Source organism: Harmonia axyridis, chromosome 5, assembly GCF_914767665.1.
Source record: "Harmonia axyridis chromosome 5, icHarAxyr1.1, whole genome shotgun sequence".
Classification (NCBI taxonomy): Eukaryota; Metazoa; Arthropoda; class Insecta; order Coleoptera; family Coccinellidae; genus Harmonia; species Harmonia axyridis.
Window position 1 is genome coordinate 6663029 of NC_059505.1, and position 25059 is coordinate 6688087.

At 35.8% G+C, this 25059-nt stretch overlaps 1 protein-coding gene across 4 annotated transcripts in view; it reads left to right on the top strand.

The window, feature by feature from the left end:
* Nucleotides 1–25059, top strand: part of LOC123680671 (calcitonin gene-related peptide type 1 receptor-like) — a 169327-nt gene that overhangs the window by 126613 nt on the left and 17655 nt on the right. For all 4 annotated transcript variants that reach the window (XM_045618680.1, XM_045618679.1, XM_045618677.1 and 1 more), the window contains exons 5-6: nt 419–510; nt 8651–8777. In XM_045618680.1, the coding sequence (XP_045474636.1) occupies nt 419–510; nt 8651–8777 (219 nt within the window). The remainder of the gene's footprint in view (nt 1–418; nt 511–8650; nt 8778–25059) is intronic.

The window sequence follows — 25059 nt, forward strand, 5'->3', positions numbered from 1 at the left end:
ATTTATTAAATACTCGACATTGAAAAACTACTACTTGACTTGAACTTGAGTTGAGTCAAGCTCAAATCAAGTAGCTTGAATATCAAGTCAAACCGTCAATCCCTATAATAATGATTTATTTCACAACTTCGTTAACTCCAATTCCAATATTAATCTTATAAAATTCTCAGAATGAAATTTCTAGACACTTTTCGCTGCTGTCTTAATTCTTTGTGAAAGGAGAAAATTGTATTATTGGTAAAATGTTGATGAATGAATAAACGTCATCTGCGGATAATGTACTTCTCCTCAAGTTGACACTGCTAGATATGTGTACGTTTCTGATAAATTGTTAAAATTATTTATCAATCCTCCCCTATTCTTCACATTGAATATTAATTTCCAGGAAATATTTATCATCACAATTTTCTTATTTCAGTTTCGAGAAACTATAACGCTCATCTACAATATTGGATACAGCGTTTCTCTCGTGGCACTACTAGTCTCACTCTTCATCTTCATCTATTTCAAGTAAGTATTTTTCATTTGACATTTTGTTTTAATTGACTAGTTTACCTTCCTGAATGTTGATGATCAAGAATTGAATTTTTGTGATTCACTACGGAGTACATTATATTCCATAGGTAGATATACAGGGTGTCCCGGGAAGAATGCGACAAATGGATACCATGAATTAAGGTCATCATGGAGGACTCGTATCAAGAGAGAACTGTGAAATTTTACTCATGAGATGAACATCACCCTGTATATCCCAAACGAACACACTCAGGCGAAGTCCTTCTTGATGACCTTTATTCGTGGTATCCATTCGTCGCATTCTTCCCGGGACACCTTGTATATATATATATATATAATGTTCAAGATAATGATCGTTGAAAATGATAATATCCCTTATATAATATATATTATATATATATATATATACAGTAAAACCTCGATTATCCGTTCTCCTATTATCCGTTTTACTCTGTAATCCGTGCTCGTCGACATTTTCACTCATCCGTTCCCACGAGCAGACATCCACTCGATTATCCGGGATTCAATTCATTACGCATGCGCCATAGTAAAAATTTGGTATAATTCGAAAATGTTTTAGTCGATGATGTTGAGGAATAGCTAAATTCGGATTTAAATGAACCCGGTTATCAGGTACTGGATGATTCAGAAATCACATCAAAATTTTCCCAACCTAACCACTGTATGGATACAGAAGATTAAAGTGTTAAAGAATTTTCCACGCAGTAAATAGTTATTCATAATACAAGTGCAGAAGGCATTGATATTCTTCCACGAGTTCAAAATTCAAAAACGAGCCACGAAGTGGCGAGTTTTTGAATGGACGAGTGGTAGAATGAGCCTTCTGTACGAGTATTATACATTATTTTCTCTAATTCATTGCATTTTTATTGAAATTAATGAAATATTTCCATAAATATCTTTTAGTGATTTTTGCATTGAAAAATGTTGGTTGGGTGAACTGATTTCTTTAAGGCAAATTGATGAATCGATAGATAAAGCCGTGGCGGAAAGTTCGGAGTACCAACATATAATAATAAAATATAACCATGAAAACTGTGCGTTTCAGATATATTCCCGCACGATTTTCTTCTACAAGATGTGGAAGAATCAACGGAATAACCACAGAATTAGAGAAACACTGTTTCTGCCGAAGACGCGTTGAGATTTGCAAATGGTCTGATGCACTATTTAGAGCAGGAAAATGATACGGATTATATTGATGTCCTCCACTTGAGGAAAATTCGGGCTCACATTTGTCTCAAAATGAATAATAAAAAAAGACAGACAAAAATTACATACTTTTTCAACTAAAATATATACGTTCGATGTATTATAGGTACCAATGCAATGATTTGTTTTTCATTTGTATATTTTTCTATGATATTATGATTATATTGATTTTATTGCTTAATAAATAATTGTACCCCATACATTTCTCTAATTTTCATAGTTGTTGTGCGTATTTTGAGAAATTTCGATTGTCCGTGTTTTTCGATTATCCGGGAACCGTTTCCCCTCCATTAGGCCGGATGATCGAGGTTCTACTGTATATATAGTATATTATATATATATATATATGGCATTCAATTTGAACATTCAGGGTTTTTCAATAGGAAGTTTCAATTTGAATAGAAGCCCGCTATCTACGCCTTTACTAAAAATGGAAGATACACTGTCCAACAACGCATTGAAATCGTTAAAGTTGACTGAAAATATGCTAAAAATTCGCAGTCACAGTTCTCAAATCTAAACTACTATTGGGTCGTCGTGAAATATCAAATTGATAGCTTTGTCTTTGAAATTATCAGAAAACCACATTCTGAACTGCCATATTCACGGAACCTCTAGTAAAACATTGCCCAACAACGCAACATTCGATTTCTGAAATTACCCTTACCATTCCAAGTTTCTAGGACTTCCCCTTCGAGTGTTAACATGTTTACGGCCGGAAGTGAAGAATTGAGTTGAAAATGGATTCGTCATCAGGCTCAAGTGAACACTTGAGACAATTTCCTGGACAAATTACAGACATCGTATTGTGATGAAATGATACAGCGATCTGTTCCGGGAACGAACGCTCAAAAAATAATAACCAAGAAAAATAAAGTCGCGAAAATGAAAGTGATGATCACGATTCCATTATTCAATTCATGAATTCATCATGAATTTTGATCCTGATCGAAGTTATAACTGAAACAATCTCGAACGGATGAAACTAAAGGGAACTGGGCGAAAATTGAGGCCAAGCCGTGTTTTCATCGAACTTCCAAATCGAATATAAATGGAAAAGGGAAAATTCCTGATTCCGATGTTTACCTGGGCGTCGGAGATAATGGAACAAGTTTTAAAACACGTATCCCAATTTCCAAGTGGGATGTCTGCAGTGACAGAAATATGTGTAAGGGCGAGTCCTGCATAGAAAGTTTCTAGTAATATGTTCCGGATGTTGGGGAAGTTGCAATATATTTCCTACTTCCTTTTATGGTTTATCTTCGAGATATATAATCATTAGAGTCTGAACTGACATAACTCAGTGGATCAAATGTGACACTCGTCGTTTACAGTAGGATTGAGAGCTCCCAAATAGTTCGTATCAACTTGGTCAATAGTAAGACGTAGAGAAAATAAACAATTTCTATCTATTTCCTCAACTTATTCGTCCTCAAATTTGGTTCAATTAAGTAATATGAAAGAAAAAGCAATTTCGTCGAGTGATGAGCTTTCACCTGCTCATTTAGATTGGTATTCACAAATAGAACACAAAGAAAGCAATTATGGCATTCGTTTTCATATAAATTTCGAGTGCAGATTTTGGCCTCAATGTAAAAAGGGTTCTCCAATAAAAGGTTTCATTTTAAATACAAGAAAGAGGTTCAACAATGGTAGAGGGACAATAGGAAAACCCTCTGAAGGTTAGATATACTCCTGGTCTTGTTCAGGCAAAGAAATTTGTGGTGCTTTCACCTACCTATACCAGAAAGCTTCTGAAGCTACCACGAGCTGAGCTTCGGGTAATGGTAGGACTGCTGACAGGACACTATCAATGCAAATACCCTTTTTTTGTATGGGTAAGTCAGCCAATTAGATCTGCAGGCTCTATGGAAAGGAGGTAGAAACAGCCGAACACATAGTGTGCAAATGCACGGAGCTGACTGGCCTAAGAACCACTTATATGGGAAAATCAGTTCTGGATTCTGGATTCACGAATTCATAGCCAAGGCTTCTAAGGATGTCGTCAATTTCGTTAACAGCATCGACAGCCTCCCTGGTTTTGTATGAATAGGTAGGGCTAAGAACTAAAGATCAAAATGATCGCAGTTCCCAGAAGGCTAACAGAGTCGTAATGAACCCGATTCAGTGAAATAATAATAATAAAGAGGTAGAGAAACGAAACAATTTCTATTTACTTTCACAATTTATTCGTCCTCGAATTCGGTTGTTCAATTAAGCAATATGCATAAAAAAACAGTTGCGTTAAGTGAAGAGCCTCTGCCTGCTTGTTTAGATTTATATTCATGAAGAGAATAAGAAGAAAACAATTTAACATTTGTATCCATGTAAATTTCGATTGTCCATTTTGGCTTCAATGTAAATGATTCGTCAATAAAAGCTTGAATTTTGAATAGTCCGCTATCTGGACGGCTGTCAATTTCGAAGCTATAATCTATTGACATTTGGCAAGTAAAATCAATGTCATTACTAAAAATAGAACGATACACGCTTCAACAATGAATTGAAATTGTTTAAATTGACTACGAAAATGGTGAAAAGTATGCAGTAACATTTCGCAAAGATGAAACACTTTTTGACTTAACGTGAAGCACCTTCTCGGCAGGTAATTGTGGAACTGTTGAAAAAATTTGAGCTGTTGGGACAAGTTAAGGGTGTGATGAATTGAAACCGTGTCCGTCCCTCAAGGACAACTCAGTAGGAAAACTTTTCTTGGAAAATTGCGATTGTTTCGTTGCTTGTGTGGCACGTAGCGCCGTTGAAAATAAACTTCGTTCACATTAATATCTTTCAATTGCAGCCATAAAAAAACATTAATCAATGCTCGACATTGCAATCCATTCACCCTAACAGTTGCTTCAGTTTCATTTTCGAATAAGTAAGGCCAATCACACCACTAGACCAAAAACCGCACCAAACAGTGACAAGTTGAAGATTGAGAGGCTTTTCGACAAACATTTTTTGATTTTCCAAGTGCCAAATGCAACAATTCTGCCTAATTCCTCAGCCTCCGAGGTGAAAATAGGCCTCATCACTGAAGATGATCTTCCAATGTAAATCGGGATCATTTTGAAACATTTCAAGGACCATTCGGTACAAATACGACGTAACTGATGATTGATCAGCTTAAATTTTCGTGTTAACTGAACTTCAAAAGCGTTCAAAATACGGTGTAATGTCGTTTGTGGAAAGCCTATACTTCAACAAACCTAGATTTTAGTCTACACTACGGGCTGCAGCAGCAATATTCTCAGTTGTTTTTGAGTGACGCACACAGTTCCAATTATTCCCATCACTAACTTGTCCCAACAGCTCAAATTTATACACCAGTTCCACTATTGCCTTCCGAGAAGGTACATCACGACAACCCGAAAATGCTTTAGTCTTACGAACAACTACTGCAAAATTTTCATTATTTTTATGGTAAATTTCAACAATATCATTGCGTTGTTGAAGCGTGCAACATTCGGTTTTTAATATTGGAATAGCTTTTTTTGTCGAATGTCAAAAGATATATATATATATTCTTTTGAGAAAGAGCAATACAAATTATTTCATTCAAACAATGAAGCATATGTGTCTATGAATCTCAGTATAAGCAGAGGAAATGTAACGGGGCATCATACATTTCAACGTATGATACAAGGGAACAGATAAAAACCTCAAAAGATGAAAGCTTCGAAAGTGGCAAATGCCCAGGTAGAGTGCTATTCAAAAGAAAGCTTCTTTTTGGAAAACCTTCATATAGATTTTCCGACTTCAAAAAAAATTGAATGAATTACTACTGGAAGAAAAACTTTTCTTATTTTCCACTTTTATTGACGATCAAATTCACGTAATAGATCATTAAACAATACTTGCTTCTATAGCAACGGAGTAACAAATAAATATCTCCGAATTCTCTAGACCATTTGAAAGGCATCTACGAGAAACACCCTCGTTACGAAAAATACCGCTTTTCCCAAATGGTTCCACATATAACTTTTATTCAAGGATGCGAAAATCAAGAATAAACGGTTTCGCTAATCTGTATTTTCCATGAAGTTAATGCTCTGTACCCATTTCACTCGAAAACCCTCAGAAACCTCTGTAAAATCCCTATAAAAAGCAGGTATTCAAGAAACACGAATATTGTTAGCTGCAAAACTATAATGGAACGTTCTAGTAAAAGTTTATGTCGTAACCCTCTCTAGAAACTCGTTGAAAGTAGTTGATACCGTTCTCAGGAGCGATAAAAAAATTTTAGGTAAACGAAAAACTAATACGAAGTCTCTGCATTTAACAATCTCTTATGGTAACGCATAAGTACCAACTTCTTAGAAACATTTTATTACAATTGTCATAAACATGCAGAAGAGGCTATTAGTATTTTATATTCGCAAACAGTTTTACCTGAAAATGTTGCTTGCAAAAGTTTCCATTGAAAAATCGGTTCGTTCATTTCATTCAATTTGTATACTTCGAATAAAAGAACATAATAATTCAATATTTGGATTACTGTACAGGGTATTCGAGATATAGGGTGTTTTAGAAAATTTTGAGGTATTTTAAACGAGTTTCGAAGCACCGATTTTAGGGATTAGGGATATACATTGTTCTATGTTGTTGATTGACACTTCATACACCATCGACTTCAGATGACCCCAGAGAAAATAGTCAAGTTGTGTTAGGTCAGGCGATTGATGTGGTCGTGCCATTGGTCCACCGCGCTCTATCCAAGTACTTCTGACTTGTAATAAGACAGTGTGTTGTTTTTTATTGGTCCCCAAAAAAAAATTTCCTGATTATGGACCTGAAATCCCGTAAGATATCTTTTTTAACACTCGACTATTAAATGTCACCAATAATACCAGAAAATCACCAAGATCTGTTGACTGCTTCGAAAGTTTGAAATTTTTCAAACTTTGCAAAAACATCTTGTATTCATGTAACTCGAAAACGAGAGTCCTGAGCTGACTTTAAATATAATTTCTCAACTCCACATAAAGCTGTCCTCTATTTTCAACTGAGTGTGGTCCTTGCAGTCAATGCTCTTTTTGAGTATGAAATGATTTCACACCTCACCTAATAAGATTCTGGTACCAAACAAAATCTTCTTATTTACTAAATTCAATGCTTCCATTTCATTCTATCAAAAGTGGTTTGGTGTGGTAACTCGAGTCAATTTGCAATACACCATGCAAATTCCAAAGTTCTTCAAAATTTAACAATAAATTCGAAAATTTTAGACCTGAAAATTATTCATGTTGATTTTATGTTGAAACTAAGACAGAATATGCAATCTGGCGACAATGTAGGAAAATGTTTTTTTTTTTGCGAAATGGCACTGCTAACGTGAGTTCAAATGATATTGAAATGAAAGAAAAATGCAATAACGCGTATAGCGAGAGAAAAAGAAAAAACAATAAAAATTTATAGGGAAATCTCATTTGCTCTTAAAGTTCCTAGTGAATTGATTAGTATTTAAACCAAAAGAAACAAGTATGATCAACAAATAAATGTCGGAATGTTGGTTCTCTGATTTTTTCGAAAAATTGAACAATGGAAATATATAGAAAATTTTCCTTTGTTTAGTTTCTCAAGAGAAATTTCCGCTTTTTTTAGAGTTGAGCAGTCTAGACAGTACTAAACCAATATGTATATTGAAATCTAAGTGAAAGTGGTAGATCTAACTAGACTTTTAAAGGGAAACAAATGAAATTAACGGTTCAGAGATTTAATGAAATTCGTGAAAAGTCACTCAACCCATATGTCTCGGGACCTGATATTTCAATTTTCATTTCATTCATTACACTAAATGGTCCAACGAAAACGTAACACCTCGATTTTCCGGCTTTCAAATGAAAATGTGGAAAATCGCTCGGACCCGTGAATTTCTGATGTGAGGGGGAACAACTTTTCCGCTCTTCGCATCCCCGTAACTGCAACCCCCTAACGGGAGTGGGTACAACCCCTTGATTTTGAATAGGGATTAGGAATGTTGTGATACCTCATTTTGAAAATACTATCGAGTACTATCTGATCCTGAAATTTCGCTTCAAAATTTCCATTGATAACGAAATGACAGGTGAAATAGTGGAAGAGTACTTAATAGTTATTTATGCAACAAGTGCAATAAACAAATTTGCACGAGTTGCATACAACATTTTTTCTACGTTCATGCAAAAAGCAAAAAATGATTTATTGAGGTGCGGCACTAGGTGTAGAAAAATGAAAAGCGCAACTTGAATACTTTATTATTGATATCGATTTGCATTGAAACAGGAACTAATACGTTACGAACAATTTAACTCAAACTTTATTTTTACCCTCAATGTTGAAAGTGAATGAACAATTGGTGCAATTTTCAATATGAATATTTCGTAGTGAAGTACTTTTTAAATCCTTTTCTTGATTTGTTATTGCTGTGAACGTACTAGTACTTGGTAACTGTACATCGTTATTTCCTTCAGGCTGAAATATTTGTTTTGCAACACTGAGTTTGTTTGCATGTGATTCCTCTACGTATCCCTCCGCTACTGTCGACGATTTCCATCTGCACGTTGAAGTAGAATGACAGATGAGTGCAATAAAAACTTTATTGCACTAGTGCAATAAAGAACTTCTTTTTCCACTAAATATAGTTCAATAAAGTTTTGCTTTTTGCATGAATGTATAAAAAATTAATTGAGTACAAAAAAATTCCATTTAAAATAAAAATGTACTTGTGATATCGAGAATAATATCAAATATTCATGGAAATGAAAATTTGACTGCATGACCTGAGAAATTTTTTTCTATTTTCACATGATCTTGTAATAATCCGGAGATGTATCGATACGTATCAGTTTCACATTATTTGCTCTAAATGTTCTAAGGTTTCAAATTATCAATATACATAATATCTGGTTCCCAATTTCAGATCCCTGAGATGCGCTAGAATCACGATACACATGAACTTGTTCGCCGCCTTCGCCATAAACAATTTCTTGTGGTTGCTTTGGTACAACTGTGTTCTGAACTCCATAGAGATTATAGAGAATAATCCGGTGAGTAATTTTCAACTATGTAGTTCCTCCTTAGGTATTGCCAAGATATGTTGATATTGTTGAAATTATAAGTGTTTCCTACTTTCATTAACGTTTGATATATTTTCAATCCAGTGTAAATTTGGATATTGTAAGCATGATGAATGTGAAAGAATAAATATGTCACTGTTATTATTAGTATTACCATAGTAAAGGGTGTTTTTTTCGAGGTATATAACTTTAAGTTGGCATTACTGTTCAAGATGGTGACCGATTTAACAGCTGTCAAGTGATTTATTCTCAGTTTGGTTTGGCAATTCATCATGAATAGACTCGCGCCTGAACAACGCTTGCAAATAATGCAATTTTATTTCGGAAATAATGGTTCTGTGCGGAATACGTATCACGCACTACGTCCATTTTATTTTGTTTAGCGATGAAGCGCACTTCTGGTTGAATGGCTACGTCAACAAACAAAACAGCTGCATTTGGAGTGAAGCTAATCCTCAAGTGTATGTCGAAATCCTGTTACATCCAGAAGAACTGACTATTTGGTGCGCTTTATGAGCTGGTGAAATCATTGGTCCGTACTTCTTCAAAAACGATGATGGCCAGAACGTTACAGTTAATGGTGATCGGTAGAGAGCCATGATTACTAACTTTTTATTCCTGAATTGAACAACCATGATGTCCAGGAGCTGTGGTTTCAACAAGACGGCGCAACATGTCACACAGCTCGTGCCACAATCGATTTATTGAAAGACACGTTTGGTGACCGCCTAATTTCACGTTTTGGACCTGTGAATTGTCCTCCAAGATCTTGTGATTTAACACCGCTAGACTACTTTCTGTAGGGCTATGTAAAGTCATTGGTCTATGCGGATAAGCCACAAACCCTTGACCATTTGGAAGACAACAGTCGCCGTGTTATTGCCGATACACGGCCACAAATGTTGGAAAAATTCATCGAAAATTGGACATCCAGATTGGACTACATCCGAGCCAGCCGTGGCGGTCATATGCCAGAAATCATATTTAAAATGTAATGCCACAAGATTATCTTGCGAATATTTAAAATTCATGTCAATCGAATGATCCATCGTTGTTTTATTGCAATTTAAAGTTCTATATCTCTAAAAAAAACACCCTTTATGTCATTGAAACAGAGCTAAGGAATCCGGACCACTACATGGATAACTCAGTATAATGTACGTCGCTTCCGTTGCCAGCCTGTATAATATTATATTCAGGGAAATTTCTTCGCGGTATTCATTTCTGTCACTCAGCCGACACCAAGGCAATATTAAATCATCCAAATGTAAAATATAACCGAATTTTTCATCTATTCCATTCCCTTCAATTCCGAACAAACCTCAATCGGGCTCCTCAAACTCTGCCTGCAAAATGAAGGCTCAAATTCGAATTCGTCTGAGGCAATACCATCTTACCAATGATTTATTTTAAAGTCGACAAGGAAAAGCCTACGTCGTTGAGATGTGAATAGCGCAAGGAGAAAGGTATAAAATGAAATATTACTTCAGAATTTCCAATTCGTATCTTTTTTTTTATTGCACATCAAATTCCGGGCATGTGTACCCAGTGCTCGATTTGATACAACTTTGGAAATTTTACTGTACATACAATTTATTATTTCCCTCGTGGAAAATCTCAACTGGTTAAAAAAATATCGAGAGAAGCACTGTCAGAAGCTATCATCTCGGCGCATTTTGGGAACCACGAAAACATTCGAGTGATTATTTTACATACAGAATGAGTTTTAAGTTGACTGTAGGTTGTCGGTTATATAAAAAAATTAAGTATCGAAAATTCACTATAATTCGGAGATTGAACTGAAGGTCGAAGTGAATACTAAAGCTGATAGAAATAAATAATTTTAGATATTCAGTTTTCTTTCAGATATTTCTAAGATACTTCATAAGAATATTTTCAATATCGATTTCAAAATCATAATATATTAGGTTTACAACTTTGCTTCCAACGTTTTGCAACAGGTGGCTGTAACGTTAAGTTGTAGTCGAAATAAATAGATCGTAGATGTCATACAATAAGCTTAGATATTCGTACACATAACACCATCGAAACATTAGTCTATTTGAGTCTGCATGAAGTTATTCTCAATTAAACATGTCAAATTACTAGCCTCATTCTCGTCATTTGTGGGATGTTTTAATTTTATGCTTTAATATGAAGAAATCTACGGCTGAGGTTCATCGAATGCTCTCAAATACCTATGATGAGGCCGCAATCAGTGAAGGAACGTGCTGAGAGTTGTTTCAACGCTTCAAGAACGGTGAAAGAGGGGTTTTCGAAGATCCATAATTAGAGGTTTACTTGATCAAGACTCGTGTCAAACGCCACAAGAATTGACAGGATCATTGGGAATGACGTAACAAGCCATTTCATAACGCCTGAAATTCATGGGAATGATTCACAAAAAGGTGCCGTAGGAATTGAAGCCGAGAGATGTTGAACGGCGTTTGTTTACTTGTGAACAGCTGCTTGCAAGGCAAATACGAAAGGGATTTCTGCATTGCTTTGTGATTGAAGGCGAAAAATGGGTTCTTTACGATAATCCCAAGCGCAGAAAATCATGTGGAAATCCCGGCCATGCTTCTACATCGACGCCCAAACCGAATATTCACGGTTCCAAATTCATGCTCAGTATTTAGTGGGGCCAGCTCGGCGTAGTGTATTATGAGTTGTTTAAACCAACTGAAACAATCACAGGCGCTCGTTATCGAACGCAATTACTGCGTTTGAGCCGAGCATTCAAAGACAAATGGCCGCAATACAACGAGAGACGTGATAAAGGGACAATGCTAGATCTCATGTTGCGAAAGTGGTCAAGACATACTTGGAAACGTTGAAATGGGAAGTCCTACCCCACCCGCCGTATTCTCCAGACTTTGCTCCTTCGGGCTATCAATGGCACAGGGCACACGGTCTTCTGAAGACGTAAAAGATTGGATCGGTTCGTGGATCGCTTCGAAAGATGACCAGTTTTTTCAACGTGGGATTCGTTGCCCAAAAGATGAAAGAAAGTAGTGGCCAGCGATGCACAATACTTTGAATAATAAAGTCTCGAATTTCTGGAAAAAACCGCAGTAGCAAAGTTGTACACCTATGTATATTAATTTGCAATCACTGTAAGATCAAACAGTTTGTTCGGACAGTGATTGCAATTATAATAGACTTTTCAGCCTAATATCTAATCTATAAAGAAAAAAATCAGTAAAGATCAACGTGAAATCACGAATCATGGTCGATCATCAATTGCGCCCTTGGAGGCCACAGAATAGTATATAGGTAAATGTCATCTCCAAGGGTGTAATTGGTACACGAATGAACGAGCGCTCAATAAATTTATTCCTCGAAAGTCTTGTTGATTGCTGAAAATAGCGAACCGTGAGCGTAGCATTCACTCAGTAGCGTATTAGAATAAGGAAGTGGGTATTATCTCGAGGATTACTCTCAATGGCGATAGAAATTGAAGGAAAATAGAGCAATATCCAGAAGGTTTTATCGGTAGTAATCGATAACTGGCAAATTACATCGAGTTTGAGAGAGTCGATAAATAAGACATAAATTTCAATTTAGGACTCAGAATTAAATTAAGCTCATTGCTTTCTTGGTCAATAGTTCTTATCTTCTCAATTATGTCGAAGTAGATTCGAATTCGAAATTTGTAGAAGACGATTTTAGAAATAACGAAAATATTCAAAATAAATAGTCTATATATTCGGTATCAAACCAATCAACATGTCTTAATGTATTATTTTATTAGGTATCGTACGCCATTTGATGTTAACGGGATATTTTATATTATATTTTATTAGATACGAGTATGTGATTGTTTGGGATTGTTTGTTCATATTTTACAATAAGAAAATAAATTTTGGATAGACTGATCAATTCTTAACAAATAAGGTATAATTTTTTGCTAAAATAGGTGGACGTCAAAACGATATTTTTATTGAGGACTGGTATAAATATACAATAAATGTAACAGAAGAAAACAATTATGAATTTCACAAATTAAAAACTACTTTTCGGGCGCCTTCTTCAGGGAGCTGTAACTTAGCAGGAGAGGCTCAAAAAAAAGTTTATATGAAAGACCCACCCTATTTTTTGAAAAGGAATAGCCGTCTATATTTTTTCGCAATTTTTAATATAGGTACACCCTGTATAGGCCCATAATATTGCAACATATCCAAAAACACGAGAATCTACTCAATATAATCTATAATAATTCATACCAATTTAGAAAAGTTCAAACTTACGCATCATAAATTACCTATTTTACAATTCAGAATTTCAGATAAGATAAGAAATCTGTATCAAAGACAAATGGATCAAATATTCATTTTTTTTCAGTCATTCATATCTTCTGCATAATTTTGTTTACTGAAGGGAGAGTCCTACTTTCTCGAGACAAATGATTACAAGCCTCATCCATAAGAAAACGCATAATGATATACCAACATCAAGTCAAACTCCTTCAAATATATATCTCATCCCTCCCAGGCGTGTTGTCTTTCTGAATGATCGAAATAACCTTGTCAGGAACACTGGCGGGTCTGAGAGGGGAGTTGTTGGGTCCATGACCCAATGAGGATTCAATTAAATCACAAATGAGAAGAATACTGAAAAATTGAACTCTGATCGAAAACCATCAATGTTGCCTGCAATTCCAGCAAAGGTGGCTGCTAAATTTTTTTAACAAGTTGATCACGTTATAAGTCATCAAGCTTATTGGCAATCTTTGAAAAGAAGGTCACAAACTGCTGTTTGATTTTTTATTATGGTTCCTTATCTCCTCCTAGAGAGATTTCCGATAAGAGATTTTTTTCTGAATAGCTTGCTATCTGGACATCTATGAAGATGTCAACTTACACCATTTGACAAGTAAAAACTACGTCATTACTAAAATTTAAAGGATACGCGCTTCAACAACACATTGAAATTCTTGACATTCACTTCAAAAATAAAGACAATTTTGACGACACAGTTCTCAAAACTTTTTAGTCGTCGTGAAACAACTTCTCGGCCGGCATAAGTAACAAATATGTAGTTCTATGGTCTCAACTCGATATCGTCGACCGCTACCGTCATCCTCATTCTATTTCCACATCCCTGTGTACACAGTAAGTTCAAATTGTACAGACAGCAATCATCTGATACATAACCATAGAAATACAGTCCACTAGTTCATAACCTAGTTTCATTTCACAATTTCACATTGTCATTATTGTTTGTTCTTATTCAATATAAGGATAAAAATCCAAGTATTTTATCAGAATCTAAGGGTATACAAATCCGTCGTGAAAATAAAATATTATTTTTGCATCCCACAAAAGTTGGTGCTGCGATGGCTCGTCCTTAACAGTATTGGAGTGCCGAAGCAAACTCAATGGAATAGGAAGAATAAGAAGGTATGTTTAGCCTGGGTTCCCTGTCACCCGGGAATTAAAGGGAATTAAGAGGCCAACACACTCACCAGAAAAGGAGCACAAACTCCTTTCTTCGTCCCAGAACCTTTTTGTGGCATAGATAAATGTACCTACAAGAAACTACTTAGAAACTTGATACAACAAGATTCAAGAAGTATCTGGATCTTGGCAAAAATAGGCTATACCTCCTCACTAGATTCCTCAGGCGCCTCAGGATACACCTCATGAGAATCAGTCTAGCAGAAGAACGACAAGAGCAGATTCTGCGGAGAGAAGGAAGAAACTCCGGATCACCTGGTGACGGAATGTCTCGCCATCGAAATCTAACGCAAAAAATGCTTTGGACAAGAGACTTTTTCCAGTGAGGAAGTATCTTTTGAAGCCCAAATACTTGCGAAAAATCCATCAAGGTTAACTCCTGCTAGACCTGAGCCTTTCTGTGGGCTATTAAAAGACCAATATAAGGCAGCGGTCCAGCAATGGGATTTGAATAACAGGATAACCCACTGGTCAAACACTCCTGGACTTACTCAGGCCAAGAAAAGATGATTTCACCTACCTAAGGCAGATAACTGTGACGAGCTGAGATTCGGGTGATGATGGTACTGCTGACGAGGCACTGTCGGTACAAACATCATTTGTACCGTTAGGAAAATCAGCAGATAAGATTTGCAGGCTCTGTGGATCAGAAGCAGAAACAGCTGAACACATGGTATGCAAGTGTCCAGAGCTGGCTGGTCTAAGAACCACCGGTCCTGGATACCCTAGAGGTAACGTCCAAGACCCCTAAGGAGGTTGTCAGTTTTATCAACGCCATTGACGACCTCCTTGGGTTCCCATGAATGAGTATGGTAGAGAACAAAAGATCTACATGGTCGAAGTTCCCGGAAGGCTTACCGAGCCACAAAGAGTTAAAATAATAATAATAATAATAAGCCCAAATACTGGAGTTCATAAGAACTCTGGAACTGGAGGTCGAGCTGTAGATTGTTAATAGCACAATAGACCACAAGGTCGCAGTACAATAAAACCCCTCTTCAATCTAAATCTGTTCAGGAAACGCTAACTGAAATAGAAATAGCATCTTTTCTGTTTAAGATTCAAACAACAGGCTCTGAGATATTCAAGATTCAAATTTCATGGATCACTTATCCCTTAGATACAGTAAAAAAAAATAGAATAAGATAGTGGATTATAATCTCGTTTCTAATTCTTATCCTAATCGATTAGTTTTCCTTATGACAAATGATTTCTCCATATTGAACGTAATATCGGTAAATTCCAGATCCCAACTTTCAGTGGTTGTATTCGGGCCGAATCGAATTCTGCTGAGGCACGATAAAGGACTTCATTTCGTGGATCTTTCCAAACATTCAAGACGATACCCAGTCCATAATTCGATTGACTGCAGGATTCCGCATATTAAGTCAGAAATTCAATTTCAACTCCAATCTTGTCAAAGTGGATTAGGTTTAGAACATACCTCATATTAATGGAATCTGAAGACGATGCACTCTTAATCGATATTCACACTCTGGGCTGCTCGCCCCTACTTGTATATCCATTGAATGAATTAGGGCCTTTATACTTCACAGGTTTCCCCAAATATCTGGTAGTTGAATATTCGATTTATCTGCCAATACCTATTCTAAGCGCCTAAGGTGATTCTCATTCAATTAGGCCAGATTTTGATTCGAGTGAATTTGTAGTGTGTTACGGAGAATACGAGCTCTGCTGAATTGAGGGAAATGCAAGGACATATGAACATAATTCACTTATTGAAAAATTTAGTTATCCAAACATCGAATTATAGTTTTTTTCTGTGTTTTTAGGAAGTCACAGACTACTCCACATAATTAGAAATTGCTATTTTTCCTCATTTGAAGTTCTTCATCGATAACTGTCAAAGTATTCATTTTAGGTATAGGGTTTGCTTAAGTAACCCCACTATTTTTGTACGTAGAATCGACCGAAATAATGAAAAACATAAGTTCTTATTTGAAAATCCTGAGTTTTGATGAATTTGAGTAGTCCAAGTTCATGAGCTTCTTATGAATACCCTATACGCCAAAATTGTCGTCAAAAAAGCTATCTAATGATGCAATAATATATTGGGTGTCCCTTTTGAAATAAGGGAGTAGTAGTAGGTTTCAGGTCTAACCGGAATTTGTAGATAGAGATATGAAAATATCTTAGGGAAAAAGATCATTGTCTCAAGACCCGATATGAAAATTTTGAGCGCAAAATTATGATTAGTTTTTCATAAACGTCTAATATAGGCCATCCCGGTGAATCACCCTGTATTATTGTAAATGGCGTTTTTTTAGAGCTATAGAACTTTAAATTGCAATAAAACAACGATGGATTATTCGACTGACATGAATTTGATTTATCCGCCAGATAATCTTGTGGCATTACATTTTAAATATGATTTCTGGCATATGACCGCCACGGCTGGCTCGGATGTAGTCCAATCTGAATTCCAATTTTCGATGACTTTTTACAACATTTGTGGCCGTATATCGGCAATAACACGCCGTATTTCAATAAATCGATTGTGGCACGAGCTGTGTGACATGTTGCGCCGTCTTGTTGGAACCACAGCTCCTGGACATCATGGTTGTTCAATTCAGGGATGAAAAAGTTAGTAATCATGGCTCTATACCGATCACCATTGACTGTAACGTTCTGGCCATCATCGTTTTTGAAGAAGTACGGATCAATGATTCCACCAGCCCATAAAGCGCACCAAACATTCAGTTTTTCTGGATGTAACTGTGTTTCGACATACACTTGAAGATTAGCTTCACTCCAAATGCCATTCAACCAGAAGTGCGCTTCATCGCTAAACAAAATAAAATGGACGTAGTGCGCCATACGTATTCCACACAGAACCATTATTTTCGAAATAAAATTGCACTATTTGCAAGCGTTGTTCAGGCGTGAGTCTATTCATTATGAATTGCCAAACCAAACTGAAAATAAATCACTTGACAGCTGTTAAATCGGTCGCCATCTTGAACATTAATGCCAACTTAAAGTTATATACTTCGAAAAAAAACACCCGTTATATTATGTATTATATTATTATAATTATTGTATCTCGGTCTAGGATTCATGATCAGAGATCAACTACTCAAGAGTCTTTGAGATTCTCAAAACCAGATTTCAATCTTTATTTTAGTGGGAAATAATTATCATTCACCAAGTCTACAATAAAAAATAGTTTTAATTTTTTTTACGACTGCTATGAAATATTGCATTCATATTACCGCTTACTGGTATTCAAAACAAAACATTCTGCATAATATGCGCGAAAACCATCTGGTATCATATTGAACGATAGAAACCCATTCGAAATCATTTTCCACAATTCCAACCAAGCACAAATAGTCTGCACGTTTAAAGACCAACTAAATCAAGGGACCATTAATATAGTTTCCATGGAAATGAAGGAAACACAACTGTCAACGAAAGCCGCTGTGAAATAAATCAATTAGACTTAAGCGTTTTAATTTCTATTTCATGAAACTTTATTGGCTATGCACAATCATAAAAAAAGTATGAAGTGTAGTTGCAGCACTCGCATCTGGTTCATACCGTCAAATTTCCACACTTGTAAAAAATGTTTTTTCGCACTATATACATTATTCACAATGTACATGAGTTGCTCAATAAGTTTTGCGGTTTAATAAGTTTTGAGGTTCGATAAGAGGCGTTGCTACTAGCCTAACTTTTTTTGTTAAGATGGTACACTTATAAACGTGTGTGAAGTTTCATTCAATCTGCGAATTCGTTCTTTGTTCACAAGCCATTTAGTATCGACGTTCTACAGTATTTTTTACAACGAAAAAACTCAAGTATCGTGCAGCGATTGCATTTTATTTTTGGGAGGTTTAAAAACTACAAAAAATCTATGAACAAATGTTGGAAGTGTACTCTTCAGCCTCAATTAGTACAATAGACAGATAGGTTGCTGAATTTAAACATGGTCGTACAAGCCTTGAAGGCGAACCACGTCAAGGACGTCCAAAAACAGCAACAACACAAAAATCGTAAAAAAAAATACATAAAAATCGTCGAGTGAATGAAAAAGATTAAGTAGAAGTCCTAGGCATCGCATTGGGCAGATTAAGCAACATTTTGACTGAAGCATTGGCTTACAGAAAGCTGTTTGTTCAATGAGTGCCGCATTCCCTAACAATTGAGAATCAGATTTGACTCATATAGCGACTTCCATCTATTTCCAAACTTAAAAAAGTTCATCAAATGATGAGGTTATAACTGCTATATAGAAGCGTATTTTGCACTTCCAGATTCCCACTTCAGGTATGCAATTCATAATATGGAAGCTCATTGGAACAAATGTATTGATGTTCAAGGAGGTTATACTGAATAAGAAAGTGTATTTCAAACCATAAAGTTGTGGTTTTCTCATCGAACTGCAAAACTTATTGAACAACATTGTACAATTTCAACACTACATAAATCTAAATGGTCATTATTTTCATAATAGAACCTTCACATCACCTACATAAATATTCATTCTCAGAAAACAATAAGCGAGTTTTAGATCTTCTGGATATTAGATAGGTAGAGAATATTATATTCTCTTCTAATCGAAACGTAGCTATTTCAGATATAACATCTTCCTCACTGTGAGCGTTTTTGATGAAGCTATTGCAATTACATATACATTATACCCTATACAGCAATGAGAAACACAGACTCAATTAAGGAAGACACCCCAGAATGTCTAAGTAACGTAATTTGTGATAATTACACTGCGTTTTCCATTATGATATTCATTAAAACGTTAACTAAGAGTGAATAAGACAAGAATACAATTCCATAGTCATTTTAATAAACAATATTAAGCTTAAATTAAATTAATACATATAATTGCGGAGGATCCTAAAGGAGCTTCTGTGAAGAGTTCAAGGAAATTTCATTTATTGTTAGCTTTAAAAATAATAACATTGGTTGAATACAAATAAAATATGGAAAGTAAGAAATTGCCAGTCTAATTCTTGATATTTGCATCGAATAGTCAATTCAACATTCAAAGGAATTTCAATATATTCAATAATTAGTTTGGTAATTTTCTTGAGTGGAATCAATATTTTCTTCTGATAATATTCCCTAAGGAGCAATTACACAGACCTGATGATTTTGAAAGAATGCCACGTCTGTTTTTGAAATAGAACGATTATCCTCAATAGCTTTCCGAGACAATGTCAACCTAAAAGGCAATATCCGTTTCTGAATTGTACATTTTCAACTAGAGTTCCTCAAAACAAAAAGTGCAAAATATAACAGGGAAAGTAATATTCCAACAAATCATTTATAAACGTTGATCATGAATAAATGGAGGTCTACCTACACTGTTACCCTTCGCGGAAACCATGCGATTTACTTAGTTTATATTGCTCCGCCTTATATAGGGTGTTTCATATATCCCGCCTAATTTATTTGAATGTGATAAAATGAATTCAGAAGTGAAAGATCACTAAATTGTATCTTATTAAAACCGAATGGATAGGTATTTCAAATATCTCGTGAAATTAACAAAATGTGAAAAAACTGTTAATCAAAATTAACCAACTTATTCTATTTCCACATTTTGAAAAGTGGAAATAACGGGTGTTTTTTTTCGAGGTATATAACTTTAAGTTGGCATTACTGTTCAAGATGGCGACCGATTTAACAGCGGTCAAGTGATTTATTTTCAGTTTGGTTTTGCAATTCATCATGAATAGACTCACGGCTGAACAACGCTTGCAAATAGTGCAATTTTATTTCGAAAATAATGGTTCTGTGCGGAATACGTATCGCGCACTACTTCCATTTTATTTTGTTGAGCGATGAAGCGCACTTCTGGTTGAATGGCTACGTCAACAAACAAAACTGCCGCATTTGGAGTGAGGCTAATTCTCAAGTGTATGTCGAAACATCGTTACATCCAGAAAAACTGACTGTTTGGTGTGCTTTATGGGCTGGTGGAATCATTGGTCCGTACTTCTTCAAAAACGATGATGGCCAGAACGTTACAGTCAATGGTGATCGGTATAGAGGCATGATTACTAACTTTTTCATTCCTGAATTGAACAACCATGATGTCCAGGAGCTGTAGTTCCAACAAGACGGCGCAACATGTCACACAGCTCGTGCCACAATCGATTTATTGGAAGACACTTTTGGTGACCGCCTAATTTCACGTTTTGGACCTGTGAATTGGCCTCCAAGATCTTGGGATTCAACACCGCTAGACTTCTTTCTGTGGGACTATGTAAAGTCATGGGTCTATGCGGATAAGCCACAAACCTTGACCATTTGGAAGACATCATTCGCCGTGTTATTGCCGATATACAGCCACAAATGTTGGAAAAAGTCATCGAAAATTGGACGTCCAGATTGGACTAAATCCGAGCCAGCCGTGGCGGTCATATGCCAGAAATCATATTATTTAAAATGTAATGCCACAAGATTATCTTGCGGATGAATAAAATTCATGTCAATCGAATGATCCATCGTTGTTTTATTGCAATTAAAAGTTCTATATATCTAACAAAAAACACACTTTATTTCTTATATTGGAACGGAATGTTGGTGACTATGTGTAACTGATTTCCACCACAGGTATTAGTGAAGGCTGAGATGTTAACGCGTTCTTTTCCATAAAGCAATGTTTCACAAGCAGGTTCGACTACAGAGCTAGAATATTTTATTTTCAATAACGCCTTTCATTTCAATGATTTGTATGTTCAATAAGCTCCCCATAAAATGGTTTTCTTAGCGAAATTTTCAATTTCAAACATAATTATAGAAAACTCCTCTCTCAGGAGTCATAAATCACTGTTAAACTCTTCAGCTATTCTCAACACTCATTAAAGAAGTTCAGTAGCATTAAAGAAGAAACCCTAGCTCGATTTCAGTTAATCGAACTCGACGCAAGTCGCATTAGCCTTCATCGGTTACATTTTTCGGAGAAAACATGGAATGGGATCCCCCAAGGGTGTTTGTATGAATGCTAGTTCTTACACTTCTATCTTTCGTGTAGTCATTTCACTTTACAAAATCGATACATTGAGTTGATTTCTCTTGACACCCACATCCTAAATTGGATTAACTTTGGGGGTAATTGGATGAATTCTATTCCAGAGCTCGAGGAACTCTAAGAAACTTGGGAAACTAATTTCTATGGGAAAAAGAAGTATTAATTTCTCACGCCAGAAAGTAAATAGTCCAGAGTTTTATTATCCTGCCATTAAATAGTTAATCCAGTGATGAATAAACGTCTGGGAAATGTCGATTTTTATTTATGGAGGAAGCACCCAAAAATATACGGTTCTTCCTATTAATGTTGGTTTATTGCCTTTGCCGGGAATTGAAGGGTTTTTACAAATTTCTTCTAGTCTGTGGATCTCATGTGCAATTGACCCATGAATGAAAGTGCGCTCGAAAGCTTCTGGTTCAAGTCAGTGCTTTCCTCATTTTTCTCCAATATTTTGCATGAATTGTCTGTGATTTTAATATAGGTATTAACACGAAATTTGACATGTAGCTTCGAATTGTGATTTTAAAGAGTTTTCCAATAACAGGTTTCATTTTGAATAGACCATTATCTGGAGAGCTGTCACCTTTGAAGTTGTCATCTTTTGATATTTGACAAGTTAAACTACGCCATTACTAAAAATGGAAAGTTACGTGATTCCACAATGCATTGAAATTATTAAAATCCACTACAAAAATAGTAACAATTTTGCAGTCATAGTTCGCAAATCTAAAGGACTTTTGGGTAGTCGTGAGTCAGCCAGCAATAGTGAAACTGGTGGAAAATTTGGAGATGTTGAAACAAATTAGTGATGTGGGCAATTCAATCCGAAATAACAACATATTACAATATTGCTGCTATAGCCGATTCCTCGTCGATCTTGGGAATTATTCATATCACAAATAACCTTACACCGTATTTTGCATTAAGACTTAGGTCTTGAGAATTTTGAAGTCCAATTGACACAATAACTCAAGCCAGTTGATCACAAGCAACGTCAAATATTCGCTGATTGGGTCCTTGAAATGCATCAAAATGATCTGGATTTTCATCAAAAAATCATTTTCAGTGATGTGGCCCATTATCAATTCTGAGGCTACGTTAATAATTATGAATTGTCGTATTTGAAGCTCGGAAAATACAAGAATGATTGTTGAAAAGTCTCTCCATTCTCAAAGTCAATATCGATTTAGACAAACACAAACAGCTAAGCCATCGCAATTTTGCAAGAAAATTTTCCGGGCTCTTTATTTCTCGAAGAGTTGGTCAGAATTCACCATCAAGATTTTGAGATTTAATGCCGTTAGGATTTTTTTCTTTGGGACCACTTGAAAGATAAGGTCTAACAGTCCCCGGTCTACCATAGTTATACACATATTTTTGGCAAAATTTGAATTATTATTCAACATAGTTGCATTCGATGGCGATACAGCGATTTTAGCGATCTTCCAACTTTTCGATACCATTTTTGTAGTACGATTTACCAAATGGGGCCGTTTCTTAACGATTTCATCCTTCAAACGATCCAATAACGCTATATAATAATCACTGTTGATGGTCAGGCCCTTCTGGAGGTAATCAATGAATATTAAACCTTGCGCATCCCAGAATACTGATGCCATAACCTTGCCAGCTGACTGTTGTGTTTTTCCTCGCTTTGGATTCGGTCCATCGTATGCAGTCCACTGAGTTGACTGTCGATTGGACTCCGGAGTGAAATGATGGAGCCATGTTTCATCCATTGTCACATATCGACGCAAAAGTTCAGGTTTATTGCACTTAAACAGCTTCAAACACTGCTCAGAATCATTAACACGTTGTTGCTTTTGATCGATTGTGAGCACGCGCAGCACCCATTTTTCACACAGCTTTCTCATGTACAAATATTCGTGAATGATATGATGTATACGTTCAGACGATATCTTCACAATGTCTGCTACCTCGATCAACTTCAGTTTACGGTCATTCAAAATTATTTTGTGAACTTTTTTGATTTTTTCTTTGGTGACAGCCTCTTTTGGGCGTCCACTGCGTTCACTGTCTTCGGTGCTCATTTCACCACGTATAAATTTAACAAACCATTCAACGATGGTTGATTTTCCTGGCGCAGACCATGGAAACTCTTCATCAAGCCAAGATTTTGCTTCAACTGTATTTTTCCCTTCAAAAAGCTATATTTTATCAGCACATATTTTTTTTTCATATTTTTTCAAGTACTAAAGTAGCTACACTCACAACGCAATATCTCACAAACTAATGGTCGCACCGCTGTCAATTTTTGACACGTATCGTTTGAAGGTTGGTACCAACTAAAAATCATATGGATTTAATACTAGCGACGCCATCTGTGCATCAGACCGGGGATTTATCAATTGGCCTAATATGGCAAGAGGTTTAATTCTAGTATTATAAGAATTGACATATCTAGCCGAGTATATGGAGTGGATTATTCTACACACATTCAAGATGTGGCCTTGAATCGTTTGATAGTAAGAAATAAATATTGTTAATATTGTTAAAACTTTCAAACAAATACAATAATTTGTCATTGTGCATAAGCTTTGCTATATGTACATATTTCCTGCTTACAACTGCGACTCACGTCTATCGAAGTTCACACAGGTATGCTTGTTCGTATCTCCAGCGAATAAAAGTCCCGAAAATCACAATGTTTTCGAGAAAGTCTTCGTATTCTTGCGAACATCCTTCGACCCGAGCATCGCGAGACAGGAGTACCCTGCATACATCAACTCCAAAATAACATTCTGTCGATAGCATTCGATTGAAGCCGTTCCAGGATGGACTTATGTACTGAAGCTATCCAGCTCACCGGCTTGGAAAATTCCAATTTGATTCCAGCTGAATATCAGGTGATTGAATGAGGCTGAATAGAATCCATTTGGACTAAAAGTATTAGAAGAATCGATACAGTACAGAAACGCTGTATCATTTCAAAGATACACCGATATTTTTGTGTGCACATCCACACACACTAACCCTCAGGAGATCATGATTTATCGAACTTCGAGTTGGACACTATTGGAAACCCTGAGGCGTTACGAGAAGCTATTCATACGTGTCCGAGAGGGAACGTACGTAAGTTCGAACTTAGTCTAAATTTATTTGCCTAAATCGTTCGAGTTTGAGAAGCATATTATTATTTGGGAAGTTGAGGTCGTGAAGAACGAATCGGAAATATGACAATTCGAAAGTTTGTTTTGCTTTTGAATTCAAAACTGTATATTCCGATCAAGATGAAAATTTGCATTTGAATGTTGATAACAATTTCATGCTGCGTGCGAAAATTTCAGGTTGATTCGCTGAACCAGAATCTTAGAAAATTCAAGATGAATATCGAGAAAAAAATAAGTAATATTTTGGAGATCATGAAAATGATGGAATTAATATTTTGTATGTAGATATGAAATTATAATTTCAAGCTTCATATTAAAAACTCATCAGACATTTAAAAATATGAAATTCTAAAAGATATACCCAATTTTTCAGTGACAACAGATCCGACCAAGTTGAAATTGTGCGTGTTTATATACAGGGTTTTCCAATGAGAAACTATATGTTTTAGAGGAATTAATGGATGGTTATTTCATAATAAAGAGAAGGAATTGTCATTAACGATGGAATTTCCATGAAAATTTTCCTAATCAATTCGTACATTTGCGGTTTTATCTCCTTGTTAACTTCACGAATTCCATCTTCAAGGTTTTGAATCGATTTTGAAGCATTGGCATATTAGGCTTATTGAAAAGTCCCCAGTCTG